The sequence below is a fragment of the Hydractinia symbiolongicarpus genome, chromosome 1, assembly GCF_029227915.1.
Source record: "Hydractinia symbiolongicarpus strain clone_291-10 chromosome 1, HSymV2.1, whole genome shotgun sequence".
NCBI lineage: Eukaryota > Metazoa > Cnidaria > Hydrozoa > Anthoathecata > Hydractiniidae > Hydractinia > Hydractinia symbiolongicarpus.
Genome location: NC_079875.1, coordinates 16,549,684 through 16,576,622, shown reverse-complemented (window position 1 = coordinate 16,576,622; position 26,939 = coordinate 16,549,684). Strand labels below are relative to the sequence as shown.

Here is a 26,939-nt window from a genome sequence, read left to right as displayed (position 1 = left end):
GAGTTTCCAGGGTTTCCCCCTTTATTTCTATAATGTTAAAGAAAAAAAAATGGAGGCACAATACTAAATTCTAAAAACATTTAGAGTGCAGGTGTTCTGCCTTGTATATCTCTTTTTTGCTTCTTTTATGTTTATTTTTCTTTAAATTAAAAAATAATTTTGTTGAATTTTAATTACATTTTGACTTCGCTATGCCACTAAAAAAATCTTTTTCTAGTTAGATAGTATGTTTGTATTATTTTTTTTTGGTTTCAAAGTGATTCAAAACGGTACTATCTCGAATTTTTAAAGCAAGTTAAAATTTTTAAACTAAAGTTTTAAGCGTGGTGTTTAAACAATAACAACATATTTTAAAAGTGTTGCTGGTTTCATTGGCAAACACATTGAAGTGAAAGAAATAATTCGATTGCTACTTGATTTAAATAATTTAGTTGATAAATTTGTTTATAACAATAAATCGTGGAGGTCAAATTATAACGGTTGTTAATAAGACTTCAATGAACCAGCGAGAAAAACGAAGGTAATCCGTTATAACTAAGAAACAGGAAGTTTAAAATTTGATGTACTGTTATCAAGGCTATCTAAACGCTTGGTATCGGGATAAATTTTACTACTGGGAGAATGTGGGAGATTCATTTAAGAAATAAAAGGAGCAAATATGAAGTTAAAGAATCGTTTGTAACAAAATTTTCATCTGTGGAGAGCGAGTGCAAGCATTTAGATGAACCTTTAATGAGAATACATAAAAATGTAGGTTTGTTTATCAACACAAAGAATTGATCGTCGTTTGTTCATTTAAAAATATTTCGTGTTTCCGTAGCACTAACTTTTCCGCGCGCACAAACAGATAGACAAAATACGGCTATCATTATAAAGAGATTTGGCCTGTATTTTGGTGTGGTAAAACATAAGCAGAAAAATATGTTTTTCAAATGCCCAATCTATATCCTTTTTGGCAAAGTTTATGACTATTTCATTTGATGCTGCGATGTACTTTTGTTATCTCTTCGACGACTTTCATGTGAATTTTTTTTGAATATAGTAACTTCGGGTGCAATGTGTTTCTTACTATATCTTTTTAACTAATTCTTTTAATTTAATGAAACTTAGAAATAGTATTTAATAAACTTTTAGAGCATCTACAAAGTTTGTGCAGTAAAGTCACAAATATATTTTCACTATGATTAACCAAGATGTTTTTCAAATAATAAACATATAAATTGCTATGTTTTTGTTTTAGACTTTCTTGGTACTTGCTAGTCGACTGGGTAAAGTTTACGTATATCGGTTCAACAAGTCCAAATCGTTGTGGTTATTCGGACCGACAAACGTCATTCGGAAAAGCATAATTTATATGATAACAAATCAGATTTTTGAATTCTTTGTAATTCTAACTATCCTAGTCAATTGTGTTTTCCTGGCATTAGACAACGCTCCAGAAGAAGCTGAGTATGAATTATAATTTTCTTTTCGTATACCTTTAGTGTTTTATTTTCTGTATAACCAATGGAATGCATGAAAGCTTACAATTAACATGAAAGTATTTGCAAACGAAAGTGTTTAAGCATGTGTAAGAAAAAACTTTTTAATTATATTTTTTTCATAAAATTTATCAAAACAGTGTTAAATCAGCGCTTAACAAGCAGAAATTGAAAATCTTCAAATATTTTCGAGCAGAATGTGGTTTGGAAATAGCTCATCAAAGAGAAAGTTGAAGTATATTGACTTCTATGTAAAATCGAAAAGAGAAAAAAAATGTTTAATAAGAATGTGTGGATAACTCTGATTGAAAAATAATGTGAAAACAAATGCCAACAAAACAACATGTCTATTGCTGAATCTTTAAACAGTACAATAGCAAGAATAAAAAAGACTAAAGAATAAAACAAAATAAAGAAAAAATACAACAAAACTTACCACTTCTTGTAAAAAAGTTTCTTGTTTATTTCATATCAATTTGTTAATTTCATCTAATTGGCGGGAATGAAACAAACAACAGTAAAAAATGGACACGTTTACTTATAGCATTTCTGATTGGTTCGTTACGTTTGTGTCCGACGATGATAGATTAGACAAAGGAGCACCAGTTGTCTACTGAATTTCTTTTTTATTTGTTTTCTCTTTTGAATAGAGAAAGAGCATGCGTTATTTTTGTGGAATTTGTCATACGAGTTATTTTCTAGCGGGAACATTTCCATCAAAATATTAACCATGGAATAGTCCTTGAAAGAATTGCGCAATTTGCGTGTCTAATTGTTCAACAAAAACCTTTCATAACATATGCAGATTCACCTAGGTCAAATTTATTCATAGGAAGGGAAAACTTGCCAAAATAAAGCATGGTATCCCATTCTATCGCATACCATTTTCATCAATATAATACCATTGTGTTAGAAATAACTGTGCCAGTCCATTATATGGCACTGATGATGATAATATATCAAAAAGCTTTTGCTGATTTTTTTGCTTGTTTTTAACTTAAATATTTTATGAAATACAATATAATACCAATATGTGTTTATTACGCCGCAATTTTAAATCAAATTATGTTGTAAGAAAGAGACAGAAAACAGATGAAAACTCTAAGTATTAATCAAGTATCGTAATAATCAACCTTTTGTTATCAAACTTTCATTGTAGATACGTTTTCACTGCAATATACACGACAGAAATGATTCTTAAAATCATTGCCAAAGGTTTTGTGTTTCACAGTTTTGCATACCTACGAGATCCATGGAATTGGTTAGATTTTATTGTTGTTCTGCTTGGGTAAGTATAGCATTATGTATTCGAACTGAACTAAAATAAAAAAAGGTAGTCCGGCCTTCACTAGTGTTATTTGAAATTTTAACTTTTTTTTGTTTCGTTGTTTACTTAATGTCGCTTGAAATTTACAGCAGCTACTGCAATACCATATTTTATTGAGATTTGCAAATTACAAATTTTAAATTTCTTTCCAGATACATGACTTTAGCACCAGGAATGATGGTGAATTTTTCTGGTATAAGAACATTTCGGGTGTTGCGAGCTCTTCGGACAATATCAGCCATTGAAGGTAATATTTCAGAGTCAAATAGTACAGCATAAAAATTATTATCTTTTTGCATTCACCTGATTAATAATCAAGCCTTCACACAGATCCTTATCATATAGAAAAAAACTGAAATACAAAAATAAATAAAAATATAAAAATATAAATAAAATAAGAATAAAAATATAGTAGTCCATACTAGAATGCTATTTATTTTATTTGCTCTGTAGGGACTGGATAAGAATATTAGTTTCTGGATATTCTCGTTAATTATAAGTTGTTCCGTAAGAAAATGCTCCTTTTTCTTGTAGGTTTAAAAACCATGGTCAATGCGTTATTAAAATCCATGCGGATGTTATCAGATGTGTTAATACTGACTGCGTTTTTTATATGTGTGTTTGCACTTGTTGGACTTCAGCTATTTTCTGGCGACTTTCATAACAAATGTGTCAAAAGCAACTTGACAATCTCTGAAAATAAAACGTGGCTGCAAGAAATAAAAAAAACATGTAAGTACTGCATCATCCAATAAAATGATATTCCACGGGTAATTTTTTAAAACTTTGCATTATAAACAATTTTTTTAAATATTTTATTTAGCCAACTGGTACGAACCAATCCAAATATGTGGAAACGTTACCGGTTCAATGTAAGTTTAAGTACCTATATCTCATTCGTTTATTCATTAGACACTAACGTGATACAAAACGAAATACACCCAAACTTTGCCTAATTTGAGAATAACAATTGTTTACTGCATTTTTTAGGGTATGTCCGTCCAATTATACATGTCTCCCAGACGTTGGAGAGAATCCCAATTTTGGCTTCACAAGTTATGACAATTTTGGTTGGGCTCTGTTGACGTCATTTCAATTAGTCACGCTTGACTTTTGGGAGGATGTATATTTACATGTAAGTTAAAATACTATGTGTAAAGAAATGAAGTTTTATTTATAATCTGGAACTTTAAAAGTCGCAATTTTCAATCTATTTTTGTTTCCAAATAAGGAAAGCAGAAGGTTCCTGTATTCTTAATTAAAAACATCACGGAGAAAAACTCTGAAGATAAAAGTATCACATTTTTCTTTCTACGTTCTCCATACAAGTTGTTTTTATCAGAAGCCACAAAGCAGCTTTTAGAATTTTTTTTTTTAAAATAATCATAATAATAATACATATACATGGATGTTTTAGATTGGTTCATCTATGGGCCCCTGGTATGTGTTTTATTTCATGATTGTCATCTTCTTTGGTTCGTTTTACTTAATTAACTTGGTGCTAGCTGTCGTGGCTGTATCTTATCAACAAGAAACTGCACATAACGCGGACTTGGTAGGTTTCCGGCATTTACACATTTCATCTTACATCGTATGATAGTTTTATTACTTTCCTACCATTTATCTGAGTATTAATCGTTTGAAGTTATTGTACATTAAATTACGAAGGCAATACTTTGAAGGAGAAATTTTTAATTTTCTTATTACTTCTAGGAGAGCCAATATGAATTTCTTCGTCAGGTTGCATCCTCTTACTCGCTCCATAAAAGAATTTTACCGAAGTTGTTATTTGATGACCCAAATATAGACAGTATAAGTAATTTATCATGCGTAAAACAGGGTCCAAGCGTCATTATTTTATCCAGCACTTCAAACACATCTAAAGCAACAAGTAATACTATCGCACTTGGACGTGTATTTCATCCTAAAAGAGCTAGAAATCAAAACAAGGGATCAGATACACCGAAAACAATAGCCAATCAGAAGCTTACAAGTATCATAAACAGAGTAAAATTAGACAGAGTGAAAGATAAATTAAGAAATGATATATCAACAAACAAAACCAATGCAGGCAATGCACCTTTGACGAGAAAGCTTAACATTGCAAGTGTTAGAAGCGTAGGGAGAACATTGCATGTTCCTACAGCTAGCAATCAAACGAGAAGACCAACTGTAACAAGAAGAGCAAGTAATAAAGCTAAAACACAAACAAAGAAACACGACTCTCTCTCTGTCAAAAAGCCGTCTCTTAGCTCTCGTGTATCAAGTCGTTTAAATGCTGATACGCAAACGCAATTCCCAGAACCCTTTGCAGACGTTGATAAGGAAGATTTAAAGCCATCACAGAAGCTTCGATTAAAAGTTTATAACTTTGTGATGAGTCCTTGGTTTGAGCTTGGTGTGACTTTGTTTATTTTATTAAATACTATATGCTTGGCGCTGGAATATGATCGAATGAATCCAAAATTCAAACAAGCTTTGGATATATCGAATCACGTAAGTAGCCTGTTGACCAAAAATATTTAGCTGTACAGTTACTTCTAAGTTGTTTTCGCAAAGAGAACTTAAAAAAGGTTATTGAAAAAGTCTTACGTGCTCATACGTGTCCGAAAAATACAAGGAAACTGGTATAACCTTAGTTTCTGTTTTCATGTAGCATTTAGACGAATGTCATGTAACATTCACGCCACTGTTAACTATTTTAAATCCTAATTTTTTCATCTACTTTTAAAACCATGTTACTTAATGCCAACATGAAATTGTTGCTAATTTAACATTTCTTACGCCACTGCCAATAACCCATACTATCTTCGGATCTTATTTTCCGCCGGCGTCAAATCTTAAACCATTAAAGTATTAGTAACGTTTCCAGTGTCTCACCAAGGAAACTATATTGCTTTGAAAACATAAAAACTAAAGGCGAACTAACACTTTACTTAGTATGGATATCATTGATCAAATTAAAAGTAGGGGTACATAACCGTACTAATAGAATTCTAAACTAGAAAAATAAAAGATTAAACAAGACATATTAGACAAGACATATTCTTTGGTCAATGGATCAATGCAATTTTCTATGGACAGGATAAGTATCTCAGCATTACTGATCTAAAAAACAGGAAGAAAAAATGCATCGGGATATTTATGCCGTCTTTCCTCCTTTTGCCGTTCCTTTAAATAGCTCTTTAATATGCGTTTTCAGAACATTGTGTGATTGCTTTGTCTATAGCTATAATTAATAGATGCCTATTAATGTCTTTAATAAACGTTCTAAATATGTACTGCTGATAAATTAATCTCAATTATTTCTATTAACATATCTATTTTTATTTTATTGGTACAGACATTCACTGGCATTTTTATCGTTGAGATGGTGTTAAAGTTAATTGCGTTCTCCCCGTTTGGATATGTGAAAAGCAAATGGAATATATTTGATGGTCTGGTCGTCATCCTAAGTGTAATAGATCTCTGCATTGAGATTGCAACGACCACTGATAATGGCGATTTTACCATAATCAGATCGTTACGACTGGTAGGGATTTTGAATAACCTAATACAATTTATAATTGCTGTGGAATCTTAATTTCTTTTTTGTTTATTTGTTTACCTGTTTGTTTCTTTGTTTCTTTGTTTGCCTTTATGCCTTTATACTGTCAGTTTTGATTTTTCTGAATACTTCAAGGTAACAATGTGGCAATTATGCTGCAAATTCTTTTGCTTTGTTTTAAAAACATTAGTCTGCACTAAGCTTGCATAAATAATTTCTTTATCACTTTTATTAAAAACATCGATGAGATTATGTGCTTTGTAACTGTGAGGAAAATTTTAGAACTGTTTTGCTCTTAATGAGTAAAACAATCTTCAAGGGTAAAAAGTCATTCACTACAATACAAATAAACAAAAAAAATAATACATTTCAACTTTTATTTCCTTTTTAGTTTCGAGTGTTAAAACTGGCTCAATCATGGTCCACAATGCGATTGCTACTATCAGCCATCGGCAGGAGTTTGAACGCATTGGGAAACCTAACCTTAATTCTCGGCATTATTGTTTATGTATTTGCTGTAGTAGGAACGCATGTATTTGGAGATAGTTACAAGCCTGAAAAATTTGAAGACAATCAGGTATGTTTAATGTTCGCAATCTTTTGACATATTTTGTTGAGTACGAAGGTCTAGTGTTAATTCAATAGGGGTTTCGAATGTCGATTTTGTGAAAAGTTTGTTTTTTAGCAGAAGAATGGTTGACCTGCAAAGCTATTTAGCTCTCTTGAAATGAGTTAGAAAAGTCTAATATTTTGGCATGTAATTTGTATGCAGTTTAGTTTATTATACTTTTGTTTTAATGTTTACGTTTTTATACATCTGAAAATGTCCTATGGCTTAACAAATGTTAATTTTGTTTTTAGTTTAAAGATAAAAAATTCAAATTTTAGTCAGCGTCAAATTAAATTCTGGCCAAAAATATAATTTTCCTCATTGCCAAAACAAACCCCGCCCAAATTAAACCTACCTCAATATGTATATGTACAAATGAAATGTTTGGAACTCAAAATGCAACTTTGCAGGATTAAATATTACACAGGCATAACACCATTGATTTTAATTCTTTAGGTTCCTGTCTGGAATTTTAATAACTTTGGTCACTCTATAATGGTCATATTTCGCGTTTTGTGTGGTGAGTGGATCGAACCTTTGTACGATTGTATGCAAACCACTGGAACATGGGCTGCTGCCTTCTTTATGCCAGCTTTGATCGTTGGTAATTTCTTGGTAAGTTGATAGTGTTTCTGATTGTGTTACTAAAATTCATTTTCGGGATTCTGCACTATAACAAACTCGGGTTATCGGAGGCACACTTGCACATTTTACAATGAGTATAAATGGTCAACGTGGTGTCACATATGGTGTCACATAATTCTTCTCGCCTGAACTGGATCTGTGTGAAAAAGTGAATGTCTTTCATACGACAAATCTGTTTGATTTTACTGCCGAATATTTTTTTACCACTTTATGAAAAGCGAAACACTCAAATAGAAATTTATCTCAGTGTAATGCAAGATACACTTAGTCCATGTCAAGCAAATCTTCACATTTCCTTTGTTAAGGAACAATTACAAAAATAATATTGTTTTCCAGGTTTTAAATCTGTTTTTGGCTTTGCTTTTAAACTCTTTCGCCGATCAAGCTATGGAAGAGGAACTGAAAAAGCGAAACTCAATGAAATCAAAACTAAAATGGATATCGAGTACACGAAAGCTGGCAAGACTTCAAAATGCCTTTAAGGGGCAAAGAATTGGTCCAGATGCAGGTTCTCGTAAGACACTCTTCGTTGCTTTTAACGTTTTTTCAGGGAATCTTGGAATTAACCAATAAACTGGATAAAATGAATAAAATTTAAAAGCATTAATTTGTAGATATCTTCTTCTAAATTTATTAAAATATTTTTTAGCTTATTATATAATTCTTATTTTTTCTGGTAGGAATATTTTAGGGCATGTTTGTTTTACATGCCTAATCTCATTTTTAATAAGAGACAGAAATTTATCAATAGTTGCTGAGGATTTCAAATATTTTTACTTTTTACGTGAAATGTGAATATAAGCAGACACATGAAATTCAAAGATAGTAATTAGGAAAAATACAAATAATACTTGTGTTTGTGTTCTAAAACATTCATTTAATAAGTCCATTTTTCTTCTTCTTCTTGTTAGAAATGCCTTCTATTGCAGCATCAAATGGAGCTGCAAAAGCAACAATGGTAAGTTTAACATATCTCCGGAATATTAGGTTTGTGAAAGTCCCTGGAAACATCAGGGACTTTTACGAATCAAATTATTACTCATTGTCTTAAACAGGAAGAAGAACTACAGAAATCTACATTGGAAAATAAAGATGTGATTGGTAGTACTGAATTTCAAAACGGAAACGCCGTTCCAAGCACAATAGTAAACCTTGGCATTGCTCAAAATAAAAACGAGAATGGCCTTGGTGCATTTCGAGCTAATATATCACCAACACACTCTCTGTATTCCTGCAATTCACAATTAAGCAGCCCAAAGAAAGAAAACAAAAACAACAATAACAACAACAACAACAATAATGACGCTTATGGAAAACTAGATCCATTTTGTCCGTCTTTGCCTTGTTGCTTTTTTGGAGACGAAAAAACAAAATTTAAAAATGAAACATGGACAAAGTTTCGAATGCAAATTAAAACTTTAATTGAAAACAAATGGTTCGAGAATGGAATTTTAGTGTTGATTGCTGCAAGCAGTCTCATACTGGTAAGTTGACATTGGTGTTTAACTGTAGGCAGGATTCCTTTGTGAGTGTAGATGTTGGGTGGGTGGTTGAAGTAATGAATGCAGCTATGCTGTTAGTTGCCAGTACCTTTTGAATAATAAATCACAAACAACACTTTAATCACAAGCTTTTGAAACTTAAAACAACACATTTATGAATAAATCATAGACAATGATGCAATCTAAAACAATAGATATCATTAGTCGAAACATGTTTAAGTTCTGTTGCTTTTTGTTGTTATCCTCTTCTGCGCTGAAATTTGATAGTTCTACTATATGCTAAGTTGAGACTGACTTGTCGTTTGGACTCCTTATGTTCTATACTTACTCTTTGAAACACTTGTCACAGCGCTATAATATTTTTTTTAAATGACCTATTTCATTTATTATTAATATCATTCCTTTTTTTAGGTGTTTGAAGACATTTATCTTTCAACAAAACCAAACTTGGTGAAAGCACTTGATATTTTAAATATAATATTTTGTGTACTGTTTTTCTTTGAGTTTGTTTTGAAAGTGATCGGGCTTGGTGTGTACACCTACGTCAAAAATCCGTGGAATTGTTTGGATTTTGTTATTGTAATGGTAAGTATTGTTTTTTTCCATCGTGGCTGTGAGCGCATCGAAGTTTTCAATATTTTCAGATGTAACGTTTGATTATGTTAAACCTTTGGAACGCCTTCGGTTCTTCCTTTCAACGTCTTTTCACAATCTTAAAAACCTGATAATATTTTTTAATTTCCAAGCAAATTGAGATTGGTCCTTTGATGAGAAGGTAACTGTTTTAAGCGACAAGCAGCAACACCCCTTTAATATGTGTTTAATATCTGCATATTTAACAAAGTGCTCAAAGGGGATAGATCATAGGAAAAGAGCTTTTACAAAGAATGGATTTCAATTATACCTTTATGGTAATATGTATGTCCTTTTGTTTTGATTATGTATACTACTTTTAGGTATCTATCGTCAGCGTGATCAACATTTACACAAATTCAGCAAACAATATAAAAACACTGCGTTCCCTTCGCACATTGAGAGCATTGAGACCATTACGTGCTGTCTCGAGATGGGATGGAATGAGGGTCAGTAGTTAGTAGTTCCATAATTCTGTAATATGCTATATTTTCGACAAATATACGAGAAAAAAAGAAGCCTTTAATTTTTAAAGGATATAATGAACATACGGAAATAAATTAAGAACAAAAGTAAATAAATGCTTATACGCGTTCCGTTTTAATTCTATTATGACCAACTTCATCAGTGGTACATTCTAGATTATTCAATGTGCATTAAAAAAACAGATAAAAAGTATCTGCACTTATTCGTTTTATGCCAATATATACGCTATAATTCGATTTTAGATTGTAGTGAACAGCTTATTAAAAGCCATTCCAAGCATTGGTAATGTACTGCTTGTGTGCCTGGTGTTTTGGCTCATTTTCAGCATCTTGGGCGTCCAGTTTTTTGGAGGGAAATTCTTCAAATGTGTTGATCACAATGGAAATCGATTAGATGCAAAAATAATTCCAAATAAAACAGCTTGCTTGGTTAGTGGGTACAGCTGGAAAAATTCTCATGTTAATTTTGATAACGCTTTGAATGGATTTTTACCATTACTGCAAGTCGCCACATTTGAAGGTTGGATTGAAGTTATGCGAGATGCTGTCGATGCAACTAAAGTATGGATGCATTGTATTTTTGTCTTTGCATAATTTTAAGTTCATTTTGGCTGTATATCAAAAAATGCTTTCCTGCTAAGTAAAATTAGAGACAAGCTTAACAAAAAGCTAAGTTTTGTTCTAAAAGATACATTTAAGTCGTGACACGACACAGACTAACGAGACATATACCTTTCTACAATATTGTGAAATAATAGATAGAATAGAATTTTAATAAGTAACCCCATACATAAGTTGTATATATTTTGCAAATTCTATTCGCAGTAATAAAGGACTTATCGTTTGAATAATTTGTTTTTGTTTTTGCACTAGAATGTTCTTACGTTCTTATAACTCATTTAATATTGTTGAAACCACTTGTATTTACTGCTTTTTATTTTTTGTAGATTGATGAACAACCTGTGAGGGAAAACAACTTTGTTGCTTACTTTTACTTCGTTATTTTTATAATAATCGGCGCCTTTTTTATTCTAAATCTCTTCATTTCCGTCATCATTGATAATTTTTATCGGTTAAAGAAACAGTACGATGATGGGGGTACTATTGAGGTGTTCCTCACAACGGAGCAGAAGCAATGGTTCTCAACCGTAAAGAAGGCTTTAACGAAAAAGCCAAAAAGGATAATACATCGCCCACAGGTAAAACATTACTGTCATAAATAGCCATAACTTGTTACTTCACGCTAGGTGAGGCCAAAACTGTGGCAAAATCCACGACGTTTTTGCATATATCTCTCATACAAAAAACGCTAAAGCAATATACAGGCATTCTCAATCAACAAAAGGGTTTTTATTAGGCAACTAGTGGATAAATTAATTTTAAGCCTCTAATTTTCCCGCATCATTTCTTGCATTTTTTTCGCCTGGTAGCAAAAATTATTTAATTTACTCTACGGAGTACGAACTAAAGCTACACACGACTCTTTTCAATATTAAAAACAGATTCATTACCCGTGTAAAAGGGCGGCATCGATATTTTTAAAAATCGCGCAATGTGAATAGTTACAACTTGCGTCATAGCGGGCAATATTCCACGGTATTGTCCGCTACCATAGCAACCGTGTTTAAAGTTTAAATATGGTACCATTAAATGTAAAAAACACGGCAAAAAGTAAACAAAACGCGAAACAGAAGAGAAACTTACTTTTATCTTTTAAAAAATTCTATGTTGTAGCTACACAATGAAACCTGTAATGTTTACACGATATTCTATTTAAAAAATATATGTATTTTTAGTTCGAATTTACGTTCCATAAGGGAATAGTTTCTATAAAGACATGGTTTCTACATCCTGCTTATAATGTTATATTTTTTTGTCTCAAAATGCAGTACCCGGATAATAATCCATTAATAACTGTTTATTTCGGGCAATGCCTTTGAATATTGACCTCTATCACGTATTGCCCTCGTAAGCTCGGGCAATACTTTGACATCGGTCAATATTCTCAGGTGTTGCCCTCAAAAACAGTTATTATAGGGTTAATATTCTATGTTTATAGACAGTTCATCAATAAAATCGAGTAGAGAAAATGACATACAGCTAAAATTTTACGATCCTAAGTTATGACAAAATAAGTGCAATATAAGAAACGTAAAAATAAAAAAGATCTTGTAATAAATAGACATGACTTACAGATATATAATGCAACCCCAAATCAATGCCATCTAAATCTGTTTTAGATTAAGCAGATTTTCTGTCAGGAAGAAATATCCGACTATGCGAAAACCAGAAGTGCGTTGTTATGATATATATATATATAAACTTTGTTTTATGCCTTTAGAATTACTATCACGCGAAAATATTCGACTTAACGATCAGTCCAAAATTCGAGACGTTCACAATGTTTATGATTTTGTCAAACATTTTCATCATGATGTTTCAACACTATCAACAGCCTGCAGAATACACAAAGATGTTGCATATAGTAAACATTGTCTTTACTGTTATTTTCATCATTGAGATGATTGTGCGCATCATTGGATTACGACATCAATATTTCACCGACAAGTGGAACTTATTTGACTTTGTTATCGTCATTCTTTCTGTCGTGGGTAAGTAGCTTGTTTTAAATTCCACGCCGTTTACGCTCGGCTACGCCATGCTATTCTTTGTGGGACAAAGCAATGCTATTGATAACTTGATAGAACGTTTGAAATCTTTTTGTTCGTACAATATTGTATTGATATAAAGTTACTACGACATAAGCAAAAGCTTTTCCTTTTTTAAATTATTTATATTAACTTTGGCGCACAATAACTAATACGAGCAAACAACGTTTATATCGTTGCTTTGTTTATATTACTATTAACTTATTTAAACTCGTGCAAGTGTCCACTTTAATATTTTTAAAAAACATTCCTTGTACTCATCAAAAAACGGTTTGTTATTAATTTGATTAAAACGACCGCAAGTAAAGGGGTTTCCAACGAAATAGACAACAACAATAACATTAATTTATAACAAATCAATTACATTCCCTAGTGGTTTTAAAACCCGTGACGGTAAACTTTAATTACTATACAATACAACTCTCAGTTAACCAGAACACTTTATTTTATCACATAATTTGTTCTAACCAACTAAAAATGTTAAAAAATACGGAATATAGTTTTTAGGAGAAATTTTAGCTCTAGCCTCCTTTAAAGAAGAAAATATAATCGAGTTGGGCTATTACAGACAGACACAGTCTTATTTTTATAACAGAGACGCAATAAATAGAGTTTGTTCTGCTGCGCAAAGTTTACCACGATTAAGGCATTTTAATCACTTAATTGTTGTGAACGTCCATTTGAATCCAAAATTCAAATGAGAATAATAATCACTTAAATCTTTTTTCAACTTAGGCATTATTCTTGAATACATGAATGTGATCCTATCAGTTACACCTAGTGTACTAAGAGTAGCACGAGTGCTGAGAATTGGTCGACTTTTACGTTACTTCAACAGTGCTAAGGGAATTCGCCGTCTACTTGTTGCATTAGTTATCTCGCTGCCGGCTTTAGTCAACATTGGAGCATTACTTTTTCTTATCCTATTTATATACGCTATAATTGGTATGTCGAACTTTGGCTACGTTAGAAAACACGGAGCATTAAACAATGTTGTTAATTTTGAAACATTTGGAAATAGCGTATTAGTTTTGTTTCGATTAGCCAGTTCGGCAGGTTGGAATGAGGTTTTAGATGCATTAATGGTACAACCGCCAGATTGTGATCCAAACTATAAAAACATTCCCAATGGCAACTGCGGCAGTCCATGGATTGCGGTTGTGTATTTAGTGACTTTTATCTTGATAACTTATTTGATCATTGTCAACATGTACATTGCTGTTATTTTGGAAAATTTTAATCAAGCTCACGAGCAAGAGGAGATAGGAATTACAGATGAAGATATAGAAATGTTTTATGCAGTATGGCAGCTGTATGATCCACTTGCAACTCAGTACATCGAGTTTGAAAAGTTACCTTATCTAGTGGCAAATCTTGGTGCACCATTAGGTTGGTGCACTTATTTATTTTATTATTTCCTTTAATCATTCTCTTTAGTTGATTATCGTAGAAATTCTTGTTATTATTTTTTTTTCACATACCTGCCTTTTTTAGAAAAAGGAAAAGCCATTTACCCCTATTTTCGTGCTCATTTTTTGCCTAAACTCTGATGAGACTAATCTGAAAATATTAGCAACTTTTAGCTTTTGAATTGCAGTCTGCAATGAACAATGAGGGGTTTGAATGTTTCCAATTCCAACTTCACTGCGAGCCTGTACTTATTACACTTAAGCTTTACACCGTCAAAGCTACTGTTTTATTCTACCGGCCATTGATATGTCTCTAATCGCTAGTACCCAACCTATCATTTTAGGCATACCTTTTCCTAATAAGGTTGCAGTGCACAATCTGAATTTGCCAATGAGGAATGATGATAAAATTCATTGCATTGATGTACTGCAAGCACTTCTGGAACGATTTTTAGGTAAACAATCTTTTTATAATATTTTATAAGTATTTAATTTTTATCAGTGGAAGTTCTTTATCGTCTCTGGCAATGATTGGTAGGAAACTAGAACCTTTTTGTAAAGCCTTAGCAACATTGTTGCTCAGCATATGCTCGAGACACTTTAAGTAACTGAAAAAACTTCAGTAAAAGCAACGAGGGTGAAATTATTCGGTGTTGAGTGGACATTTAGTGAGGCTTTTTCCACCTGGCTACCAGGCAAATTTAATATAGATACAGCACGCTATTTATTCACGATGGAATGCCTATTCAACCGAAATATGCAGCATATGAGTTTTAACTAGTGTTTTTTCTTCTTATTCAGGTAACATGGACCAAGCCGATACGGAGCACTATGATAACATGAAAAAGACTATCGATCAGAAACTTCAAGCCGCCTTTCCAATACGACAAAAGGATGACATGAAAACCACAACGATGGATCGCTTAAAAGAAGTTAAAGCTGCCTTAGTAATTCAGCGTCATTTTCGAAATTGGAAAGCGAAAACACAAAAGCTAGGCGAACCACACAAGAAATACTCCAACGACAGCGTTTTTCACTCGTTTATTAGTGTTAGAGGAAGCAAAACGCCACACACAAACAGAACTCGTAAAAAACCTATACATAGATTGTTATCGGACGCGAAGGTCTCGAACCGAATACGAACAAGTACAATAACAACAATCTCTCCTATATTAGGAGTAAAAATAGGAGAACTATTAAATAATGGCAATAGCTCAATAGATAGTCACCGGTTGCGACGGTCCAGAAGTGCGCGTGAGAATAGTTCTGGAACTAATCTAAACTGTTTAAATGTAATTGAAAGACCACGTCCCGTGTCATGCACAGCAGATGGTAAATTACAGGTAACAACAGATGCCCAGGTGTACAGTAGTCTCGCCATTCGTTCTGATGTCGTTAGCGATTCTGAAGAATGCCCTACAAATAATGCAAACAATATCAAAATCAGCATTACTAATGCTGAAAGTGAGACTAATGTTGATTTTGAGGAAAACATTACACCGTTTCTTGACAAAGTCAATGTTCATTACAATATAACTGATTCGGAATCTTCCTTACCAGCTAGTATAGGTAACAGCAGCCTGGAAGATCTGTCATTTGTAACAATTTCCAATTCACAACAGTCATTAGTGCCGAAAGTATCAAAACGAAGGCAAGATTTGGCACTACCCCATGTAAAATTGTAGATATATTTTTTTTAAAATTACTAATATTATAATTTAGCTATATGAATTTTTATATAAATAAGCTGGTTGACTCAGACTAAACACTGAGTTAAGCGCTTTAATACGGGCAAGCTGTGTTTCACTTTCGGGTGGAGCACCACGAAGAAACTTTTCTCGCATTTTCTGTTTGTCTGAATAAGTTGCAGCTCCTTCAACCTCCTAAGTTTCAGTAAAATTTCTGCAATTAAACCGTAAATTTGGCTTAAAGCACGCACAGATCTAAAATTATTTTAATTTCAAAATTTATTACTAAGATGCCTAGAATGATACAAAGTTTGGAATATACTGGTCGGGGATTTTCAAGTGCATTTACTTCCTATTGATTTAGGTAAGGAATAATATGATCACCACTGCATGACGATGAAATTTGGCTTTAAGACGATTCAAAATCAAGTTTGTGCACTACAACAAAAAGAATTGACGCAGCAATTAAGAAATAAACATATCATCAGGATGATTTAGTGCGTTGAGAAAACCAAAATGCGAATATTTTTCCAGCATGGCCTGCCCAGTCCCTGATGGTACTGCAACCACTAAGGATCCAGCGAAGGGTAGCCGTATTACATTAAAAGCTCTCCTTAGAGCTAAGGAACTTGCGCAGGTATCAGTCGTTCAACTAGGAAACCACTTAAGATGTCAATCATAAGCATCGAAGTCATCGCTAAACAAAGATCGTCTGCAAAATTTAAAGACATTATTGTTATCATCTCATTAAAAAACATCAATCCATAAATTTATTTCGTATCTTTTTCTGCGATAATTACTACACTGACAGCTTTAGAAATGCCATTCTAACACCATTTAAGGTGCTGCAGAAAAGTCGTTGTGCGCACTCCCTAAATAGCGTATTTTTCATATATACTGCAAAGGTGCTAAGCGACGTAGCACCATTTAGGGTGCTAGACTAGCGCAGCTACAAAGCTAATATCTACGTTTTAAATGGGCATGTTTTCCGTATCTTTTGCGTACAGGATTACAAGAAAAAATGTATTTTAACTTTTAAATATTAATTTCTCAACAATATACAAATAAAAAAATAAGAACGAAATTGTATAAATACAAATTTATAAATTAGTAGAGGAACAATATATTAAGTAGATATACAATAGGTAAACATAGGTTATTGAGATTTATTAACCCGAGGTTATTTATATTCAACGACGCGCAGCGGAGTTGAATATAATATCACCGAGGGTTAATAAATCCAATAACCTATGTTTACCTATTGTATATATGTTTTATTATATACCCAAAAGAGATTGTTATAATTAATATTACTTATTTTGTTTTGTGTTTGTTTTGTTTTCGTTTCATTTTATAGTGTAGATCGAAACATTTTTTTGTGAAATCGATGTTTTTGTAAAAAGAATTTTCTCGACAAAAAAGTTCCCGCCATTTCACGTGTTTGGAAATCGACCAATCAGAAAACGGACCACTAAGAAACAACCAATCACAGTTAATTACGATAAAAATTAATGAGGCGGAAAGGATAAAATCAAAACATGCGTTTACGAATGTTTTGTCAAAACTATTGTTACGTCACAAGCATTGAATAATACGGGTGGAATACGATTATTTATTCAATGGCTGTTTTTGCTTACGGGTATATAATAATATTATTTATCATCCACCCATAAGTAAATTGCTCTGTCAAACATTATACATATTTGATACACTCCTTCATCTTCTTAATTAGCTGTTAGAAAAACAATTCAATTAATTATGAAAAACTTGACAAAGGAAAGCGGCGGGAAAAATGTTTACTAGACTGTATGTATTTGATATTTGATTCCATCTCATCCAATATACTGCTTAATATTAAAATCAACATTAATTGTATAATCACAAATAAATAAATACTAGGAACAATATTGAATAAACTTGTCAAACAATATAGGAAAAAATAGGGAAAACAGATTCGACTAGAAAAGAAATTATAAATTAGTACTACAAACAATTAAATTATTGCTCAATGTAAGTAGTAACTGTCAAGAACTTTTATCAACAAGACATAAATAATAAGAAATAATTTATCTTTTTACATAGAAAACTTTGTTCAGCTAAACACCATACTTTTAAGCACGACCTTAAAAAGTTAAAATGCAATCACTGTGATAAGACTTGTGGCAGTAAATCTGGGTTAGACCTCGTAAAGGAGCATAACATTGAAAGATCAATTACAGAATTTTCAATAAATTCTGAGAGTTTTATTTGCAAAGTTTGTAGAATTAAAATGAGTGGAAAAGTGGCTTTAGAAGACCATAACAGATGTAATCACGGATATTAAAGTGTCATATTTGTTCTGCAACATTTACCAGACAGCCTAATTTTCTTCAAAATACAAAACTGACGGTTCTCTAAGCGTTCTGGGGAAACCATTTTTATGTGTCCAGTGTAGCCAGCATTTTAAAACGATTCAAATTGAAGCGGGATGCAGCAAGACATAAGAAAACGATGCACTCTTCTGTAAGCTGGAGTTGTCCACATTGCGAAAAAAGATTTAATACATCTTGGTCTGGATACTATCATGTGAAAAAATCTCATAATAAATAATTTTGCTGTTAGTATAGTTCTATATATATGGCTAGGTTTGATCTTTTGTGCAGATTTTTGTGAATCTAGCTAAAGCTAACATGTTCTCAAAGTGGTCAAATTGGTCCATCATTGTGACTTGGGTTAATCTCGTTGTAAATATGTATCTATTTCATTTTCTTTTTCCAAGAGTTTGACCGCCAAAAGTCTGGCAAATGTTTTGCACTTAAGGTCAGCAAGGAACAATATGTTAGCTAGCTATCAACCTCGTTCCCAGTACATTATTTTATTTTGATGAAAGTCACCAACCTACAAAGTTCTTAATGAGTAAACATACTCCCTGATATAATTTGAGAATATAAATTTCAACATTGAAATGATCTTTTTTTTATTTGTCGACTAACTTTATAATGCGCGGATATAAATAAATCTTATCGGTAACTAGAGTTGTAGGTACTTCAATCCATTCTTTTAGTAGACGAAAACTTCAATACACTTTGTGAATATTTTCGCAAAGTAAGTATGAAGAAGCACGGTCTGAGCTTTTACCATCACTAACAAGATGATTTTAGGCTTTTAGACCTGGTAATACCTAAAATTTGAATTAAAGAACGTCCCCTTCTTTACTATTTATTATATACAATTACACATATTTTTAGATCATACAATGTTTTTTTTGCGAATTATCAATGCAGCAAATCTGAACGAGTAAAAACAGGTAAATATTCAAAATCAAGCTTGGTTTCCACCTGGCGTTGTTCGGGGTTAAGTAGGTAGTTAATTAGAATATAACATATACTAACATATGGTTACAAAAGTTACTTCCAAATGTAGCAACGAAACATTATATGTTACTTGTTTAAAGAAAATATATGCTCATTATTTAATGGAAAATTTTTTTAGTTCTATTCAGCAACAAAAAATGTCTATCTACAATAATGTCAACACGAAAAATATACTCATTTAATTTGCTGATATTATTATTCAACAGCGAAATTCTCTGAATTGTGGTAAGTTGTAGATCAGACTTATATCAGAGCAAAAAAAGCATAGGGAATTAGCTATAAGATTTTAGCCAAAGTTTAATCAAATGAAAGCTATAGAAAGATTTATGCAGCTGTTTTAAGTTAAAATTTCACATTGTTTTAGGACTAAAACGAAGAACCCGCATTTACTGAAATCTTTATAATGTTTGAAAAATCCTTGAAGTCTTCTATACTTAATGTATCTTTGTAGGAATTTTTGTTGTTTACTCTGGTCAAAGCTTAAAAAAATTAGTTATATCCTGCTTGCCAGATTCCAAAATTAATATTTTTCCGTTGAAGATTTTTTCGTTGACTTTTTCCGCCCATGTATTAATGATGATTGCTAAACATGAAATTTTAGGACGTTCAAAGATCTTCTCAAGTTTCGTTGAATATTTGCTGCGTACTCCTTAACTGTTAAATAAAAATGATTTCGGCATACTATTTAGTCGTTATTGCAAATCTGATTAAGAACTCTGGAAGTTGATTGTAGCGGACAGACTATAAACATCAATTTAAATTCTACGCAGGTAAATACCCTGACATTAAAAACGATGTAATTGATAAACCTTGATCTTGCACTGAGTTCTAGTAGCCACGACACTTAGCAAGTCCAAGGTTTCAAGTAGTTTATTATTTCATTAGTTCACTGATTAAGTATTAGCATTTAAATGTTGGCTTTTTTTTCCCGTAAGGATTTTAGGCTCCCGTAGGGATTTTACGAGAAAATTCTTTTGCGTGACAGGCGGAAAAAAGGGCTAAAATTACTAACGAAAGTAACAAATTACAGTCACAAACACTGCTCGAAATTTTCCTCTTTGGAAAACAGTTTTTATTCCTTTTAGATCGAATCATAATTATTTCATCATTAAGAATGACCAAAGTATCCCATTAAGGTATGAATGACTTTAGGTTTTGTCACGACAACCGTGTTATTGATATTCTTGAATACTGTAAATGGCTATAGGGTTTTATAGAAAAACATAAAATACTTTTGTCCCCGATGTTTGTTAGGAAAGAGTCGATTAATTGACCGATTTGTGGCTAAATATGGGTTTACGCTGGGCACATTTGAGAGTATGAGCGATTATTGGGAAGAAGGCGTTTAATAGGTCATTAATAGTTATCCATATTTATTCTCATCTACAGGAACGCACGAGAATAAATGAATGGTATTATTAAGTATTTAAAAATTGAGTAATGATCAAGTTAATTGGTTTGTTGCATATTACGTACTTTTCCGGTCTTTTGCGGTGAATACAAAGGCTAATTGTAACATTTGTGATCTTATAAATTCTGAAGGATTTGCAATTTCAGTGCAGATGAAAGTAAGGGAGAAACTAAAACACAATTGAAGGTAAGAAAGCAGTCTTTATACCATGATGCAAGTAAAAAAGCACTGAAGTTTGTTAGTATTTTGCGAAGCAAAAACTTTTATGACGTGTTCTTAAATATTTACTTTTAGAATATCATGGTGGTGAAAGAATACCTAAAGTTTTCTGATCTAGAAGGGCTGGATGCTAACCCCAACTCTGTAAGAGAAAGCTTCAAAAAGATATTTGGAGAGAAACCTGATGGAATAGCATTAAACAATGAAACTTATTATAGCGCTGTCAAGCCTCCTATTACTGAGCAGTATGGGCATTGGTGCTACAAGAATGTGGAAGGAGAAGAAATCATCAGCAGGGATTCACCAAAACCAAACACAGCTGTTCTTGGTTCAAACACTGCGTATAATCATGGGGACACTGATGCTACAGTGCAGCTAAGCGTTACTGGCAAGTGGACAGATACAACTGGGTGGAATGCATCCATAACAACTGGGATGAGTTTCGACACGAAAATAGGCGTAGAAGGAGTCTTTACCTTTGGAACGTCATTTAAGATCGACGTTACTGCTGGTACATCAGGAAGTCACTCTGTAGAAAAGTCAGTAACATCGACAATTAGTGTTCCGGTCAAGGCGCGATCGAAAGTTAAGGTAGATATGGTAGCTACTATGAGAGAGGAGACAATAACCTACAACATGCCAATATCTGTACGTGGAATGATGGGTGCTAATTTTCCTGATCGTGTGAAAGGTCATTATTTTTGGTTTTCGACAATAGAAGATCTTGTTCCAAAAACCAGTGGTGATATAACATGCAAAATAAATGGAGTGCATGCCATGGATACTCACACCGTTGTGCACAAAGCTGAACCAATAAATGATTAGGATTTCTCAAAATGTGTAACTAATCAATTATATAAAGAAATAAAAAATAATCAAACAATATAGATATGATATATTCAGTTTTAACTCTATTCAGACTGCGGTGAGGGAAGAGCTCTAACAGCTTTTCCCCGGCCACATCACGTCCTTTTTTGTAATAAGTTTCAAAGCATACCGTTTTAGACGCTAGAATTTGGTGACTTTTCATACACCTAAAACGCTTAAAACAAAGTCTCTAATTTCAAATTTTACCCTTTATCGATTTGACTTTTTTGGTTCTGAAATGTATGATGATGTCTTTTTTGAACAGATGATCCTAATTGTCCCCTAATGTGCTAAAAAACACTCTCGCCAAGTTTTGTAGCAATACAATATCCGCTTCCTTCTTTTGGAGGGAGGGAGGCTTTTTAAGCTCACCCCCAACCCCCCGGCTTCTCAGAGATTCCCTAAAGGCCGGTCTTAAAAGCGTTAAACAAAATTCAATGTCAATCAACTGTAAAAATAGTGCATCTTAATTTATCATTGAAAACACTTTGCTTAGTAAGTTATGGAAATCCTGTTAAGTTTATAAAGTAAATATATACAAAGGAAATTTACAATTTATTCTTCTTTGAATAACAATTTTCACCATAGTTACATTAACTGAAAGCATCCAACGTTTGTATCCTCTCATTTTTAAGGCAAAGAGGTGAGCGACTTGTCGGTAGAATAAAAATATTGGCAAATTTGGTAATTTTTAACTTATATGGGGTTATGAATTTATGTTATATTTCTGAAACTTGAAGCTATACACCAATCCGAAATCTCCCGGGACCGTGTGGGAAAAAGGGTCTGTGAAGTTAGTGTAGACAAATTTCTAGCGCCTTTGGTAGTTTTGAAGCTCAAGCTGCAAAGAGTGGTTGTTATTTTTATTTGTAGCTTTTATTTTAAGTTATAACTTGCCATGGAATACGAAATGGTCAATAAAATGAATGTGGATGAGTTTAAGATGTTCCTCAGGTTTCGTGGTTTAAAGGTTTGAGGTAGAAAGGCTGAATTCGTAGCTAGAGTGTTTGTTGCTGCTGAGACCAATGTTCCACTTGTTAAAACAGCACAGGAGGTAGAAGGTCAATTGATGCAAGAATATCAAGCCAAACTCCTACACGGTGAGGTACTACTGCCTGATCCAATTATTTAACGCCTGGTTGGATTTGTGAAACTGATGGTATTACTTAGTGGCCTTGCATTAACATACCCTGCTATTTTCAACTACTTAGCTTTTAATCCCATTGAGTTTAGTAGTGCGGATTTGAACAACTACAAAAACTCAAAAGCTTACAGTTATTTTAATAGGTGGTGGCTTGCTGATGTTAGTTGCCACAGCATTGATTCATCATTGTTGTAGACAATCTGAAAGGACAAATAATGCACCACATAAACGTTGGATATGTGTCAGGAAGAACAAAACAAACATTGTTTCAGCCCATTGTTCCTGTATGCCGGGTATGTCAGGCTGGTGTAATCACATCGCAGCCATGTTATTCCGTATTGAGTCAGCTGTCAGGCTTACAAATGTTTTATCTACAGCTGGAAGTTGTGAATGGCTTCCAAACCGAAAGGAAGTAAAACCAGATAAAGTAAAAAAATTATCTTTTAGTTGTGATGATTTTGGTAAACGTGGAACACAAAGTTTTACGATCATTATTTAACCTCATTTCACAGCTCATAGTATGGCCCAAAAGAAGAAATAAAAACGGTTATTTTTATAGCCACACATGTACAAATCACATTATTTTTAGCAAGTGCCAAATTCTAACACTGTTTTGGTCTAATATCTTGGCAGGTGAGTCACATACCTAAATTACTTTGTTTTCTATATACAAACTTTTTCCTTGTTATTTTATTTTTAAAAAAGCAACAACATTGTTCACAAATTTTGAAGGTGTTGGTTCCCCATCAACAAATGAAGTGAACAGACTCTATCACTTGGCTTTGGTAACCAGGGAGTATTTTTGGCAGGTGTCTTCAACCTCAAGTTTCCTTTTATTATTAAAACACTTGACAACAGCACATTGTGATGGAGCCATACTATTGTTACTACAAAATAAACCAAAGTGTATACACCAAATTACCTTAATTGCAACAAAAATGGCTTCTTTCAGTGTACACCAAAATAAATTCCTGTGTACACTAACTTTGACCTAGACCCCTGACCGCGCATTAAATACCAAATGGGGCGCGAATGTCGGATTGGTGTATTGGAATATAGTAGCTCGTCTCAGGTTTCTTATAAGCACACGCGTATTTGTTCAAATGTTGGCCGTGTAGTGATAATATATAGAGAAAATAAAAGTTGGGACACCTATTCTGATTATATTTGTTCGGGGGTAGTTGAATGAAAATAAATACGCGCGAAATAGATTTCTTCAATGCGCAAAAATTAATAAATCTTTAAATATTAAAATTTCCTGTACTCACTTTTACAAGAAGCGACACCATTAACCTTTACAGGAAAGCCAGAAAACTAAACATAATGCTTATTAAAAGGAAATACTACGGCTTACCTTCCGTTTCTGGCTTTATTTGTGTAGCCTAACAAAGTTTTGTCAAAAGAAGCACAGGAAACAGCGGTTAGATAGTTATATGTATCCACCTTGTGTTTAAATCACTTTGACACTTAAGATTTAAAGTTGCTTTGTTGGTGGAACTAGTTTCAGAAATGATGCAAAATATTGTACGACAAAATAATAGTAGCATTTGCTACTCTGCAGATCCAAAGATATCAAAAGAAGTTAGGGAACATTTATGTGTTAAAGTTCATTGATTTTAATTTGTAAAAGGTATGCATGGAAAGCAAAAACTTTGCTGCGGAATTAAAAAAATTATGATTAAAATATCAATACACCTAGGTAAACAAAAACACAGAAATTCTTTTGCAGGAAGAAAATACATACAAAAGATAGATAAATAAACAAATTTAGTAAATACAAAGAATAATTTCAAATTCTTACTGATAAGAGCGTTAATTGAAATTATAAAAAGTTCGTTAACTCTTGCGCGTCAATTTATGTTGTGACCAAACTAGGCACGTAACATTTATAATTACTTTTTGAACAAAGCTTCAAGTGCCACTTGCCAGTATTAAAATTTTTCTTTACTTGTGTCTCTCCTTCGAAGATATATTTTAGAACGAAAATCTTAAACTACTCGGAAATTAATTTTCATTATATGTGTAACTGCTAATGTGACAACAGGAAAACTTCCGTGATGAAAAGGTCTTTTGTGTGATAATTTTTTATACGATTTTACCAGTCAGAGATGTTAGCTTCAAAGATAATAGCAGACCGGTAGCTATCATTCACATACTGTACAAAATGTAACGCAAATAATATTACAACGTTTATATAAGGTTACATTTTCACGCTTAGATTAAAGTTAGACGCCGTCTTTCAAACACCGGTCGTTGTCTTTGAACGCAAACGTTTTTTTAACCTTCACATAACGTTCTTATGACGTTGAAATTGGTCGCCGTTTTTCAACACCGGTCGTTGTAATTTAACGCAAACTTTATTTTAACGTTGATATAACGTCATGGGTTTGAACATTTATATTATGTTTAAAAAATAACGTAGATTTGACGTTATTATAGAAACGTTACAGACAACAACGTCAATAAAACGTTAAAATTTGGTTATATAACGTTACAACCAAAATAAAAACGTTAATTTAACGTTATAAGAACGTTATGTGACCACTGGGAATTACGCATTGCTGCACTACTGCTAGTAAGTAACCCATAATCAATAAGCACCTTTTTATTCAGAGTGGTTTCAATGCTCTAAGTGAACTGCTCCTCAAAGAATTCCTGACGATTCGACGCTGACTGCCTTAGATTACCAAAGAAATGGAAAATGGAATATTTGGTGCATTGTGCACCAGAGGAATAGCCCCTTCTATGTCAAAAATTGATCATACCAGAAGTGTTTTTTGCAAATAAACAATTGGGCAGAGTCTAACCTTTTTCTATGAGGAGTATCAACCATACGATCTGGTGTTATCCTATAATTTAATACGCTTGTGCTAGTGATTGTATGAGTCCGGTCACCTTCTTATGTCTGATGCAGTGTTTTGCCAAAGCGTTGTGTTACGCTAAAATTTGTTAAATTAAAAAAAATCGAAAAAACGGGTTTATTTGTTGCTTATTTTGAAGTCGTACGGGGCTGTTATTGTTAAAGTAATTTACTCCCGATTTAATATCCATATGCCGTATGTAACGGAAACAAGTTGTTTATCAACTGAAAAGAGATAACCGAAGCGAAGAACTCTGTCTCTTTTTTTACATATTTATACTCATATTCTCAAAAATAATCTATTAAACAAAGTATGTCAACTTTTCCCTTCACCAGGTAAGTTTAATTTTTTTGTCCTATATCTTTCAATTTTGGAAGATATAGAACAAAAATAATAACTATTGACGTCGAGTATAAAACTTGGTAATAGTTAGAAACATCTTATCTAAAGAAGAAAAACGTACGATTATGTAACATCACAAAGAGAACTTATTGAAAATATATACAATTGTCTAAAATAAATCGTGTACGTTTTCAATCCGTTGTCTTTGGGACGAAACGAAATTTAGTAATCAAAGTTAAAAGTTGATTAGACTTTTATCAAAAAAAAAACGCTAGCTAGCTACCTACCTGCTAAGGAAACTAAAGAAAAGAGGGTGTAACATTAAGATGATGATCTACTGCTGTTTAGAATTTGCTCTAAGAAATGGGTCAGAATTAAGAATCTAAAAATATGTCAAAGTTCGATTGTTCGTTCTAAAAACGAAAATTTGTATGATTCACAAAAATTGATTAGAACTTTACTTTCTTATTGCATTTCAAGCATATTGAACTTTTTTATCCATTCACAGCAAATTTAGACCCGTTAAACGCACCAGGATTTGCAATTAGCTATAGCAAATTATAGTAAACTGTATTTTATTAGGCCATGCTAACAATCTATTAAGAATTATGAGGAGATAATATTTGTCTGAAAGTTAAGTATATCAAGCCGGAAACAAAAAAAACCATTCTGACATAAAATAGCGTGTTTTTCGTAGAGAAGAATTTACATAAACGGTAAAAATTTCCATTTCCTGTTGTTACTAA

General features: G+C 32.7%; 2 protein-coding genes across 8 annotated transcripts in view; both read left to right on the top strand.

Moving 5' to 3' along the window:
* Nucleotides 1-17,067, top strand: part of LOC130643369 (sodium channel protein 1 brain-like) — a 30,294-nt gene extending 13,227 nt beyond the window's left edge. For 3 of the 7 annotated variants that reach the window (XM_057449590.1, XM_057449589.1, XM_057449592.1), the window contains exons 2-24: nt 1,241-1,449; nt 2,641-2,769; nt 2,961-3,055; nt 3,343-3,540; nt 3,632-3,680; nt 3,799-3,943; nt 4,226-4,363; nt 4,522-5,304; nt 6,152-6,340; nt 6,747-6,932; nt 7,422-7,580; nt 7,947-8,124; nt 8,522-8,568; nt 8,666-9,094; nt 9,524-9,697; nt 10,069-10,194; nt 10,474-10,791; nt 11,178-11,429; nt 12,572-12,842; nt 13,635-14,288; nt 14,653-14,763; nt 15,110-15,981; nt 16,361-17,064. In XM_057449590.1, coding sequence (XP_057305573.1) covers nt 1,241-1,449; nt 2,641-2,769; nt 2,961-3,055; nt 3,343-3,540; nt 3,632-3,680; nt 3,799-3,943; nt 4,226-4,363; nt 4,522-5,304; nt 6,152-6,340; nt 6,747-6,932; nt 7,422-7,580; nt 7,947-8,124; nt 8,522-8,568; nt 8,666-9,094; nt 9,524-9,697; nt 10,069-10,194; nt 10,474-10,791; nt 11,178-11,429; nt 12,572-12,842; nt 13,635-14,288; nt 14,653-14,763; nt 15,110-15,981; nt 16,361-16,390 — 5,742 coding nt within the window. In that variant the 3' untranslated portion in view covers nt 16,391-17,064. Of the gene's footprint in view, nt 1-164; nt 751-1,240; nt 1,450-2,640; nt 2,770-2,960; nt 3,056-3,342; nt 3,541-3,631; nt 3,681-3,798; nt 3,944-4,225; nt 4,364-4,521; nt 5,305-6,151; nt 6,341-6,746; nt 6,933-7,421; nt 7,581-7,946; nt 8,125-8,521; nt 8,569-8,665; nt 9,095-9,523; nt 9,698-10,068; nt 10,195-10,473; nt 10,792-11,177; nt 11,430-12,571; nt 12,843-13,634; nt 14,289-14,652; nt 14,764-15,109; nt 16,030-16,360 lie in introns of those variants that run through there. The other 4 variants (XM_057449591.1, XM_057449593.1, XM_057449587.1 and 1 more) reach the window with 4 other exon arrangements.
* A 3,722-nt stretch (nt 17,068-20,789) lies between these two features.
* On the top strand, nt 20,790-21,804 carry LOC130656404 (hydralysin-like). Its single transcript, XM_057459286.1, has 3 exons — nt 20,790-20,842; nt 20,907-20,997; nt 21,055-21,804. The coding sequence occupies exons 1-3, from the start codon at nt 20,790-20,792 to the stop codon at nt 21,802-21,804; spliced, it is 894 nt and encodes a 297-aa protein (XP_057315269.1).
* The last annotated feature ends 5,135 nt before the right edge of the window (nt 21,805-26,939 follow it).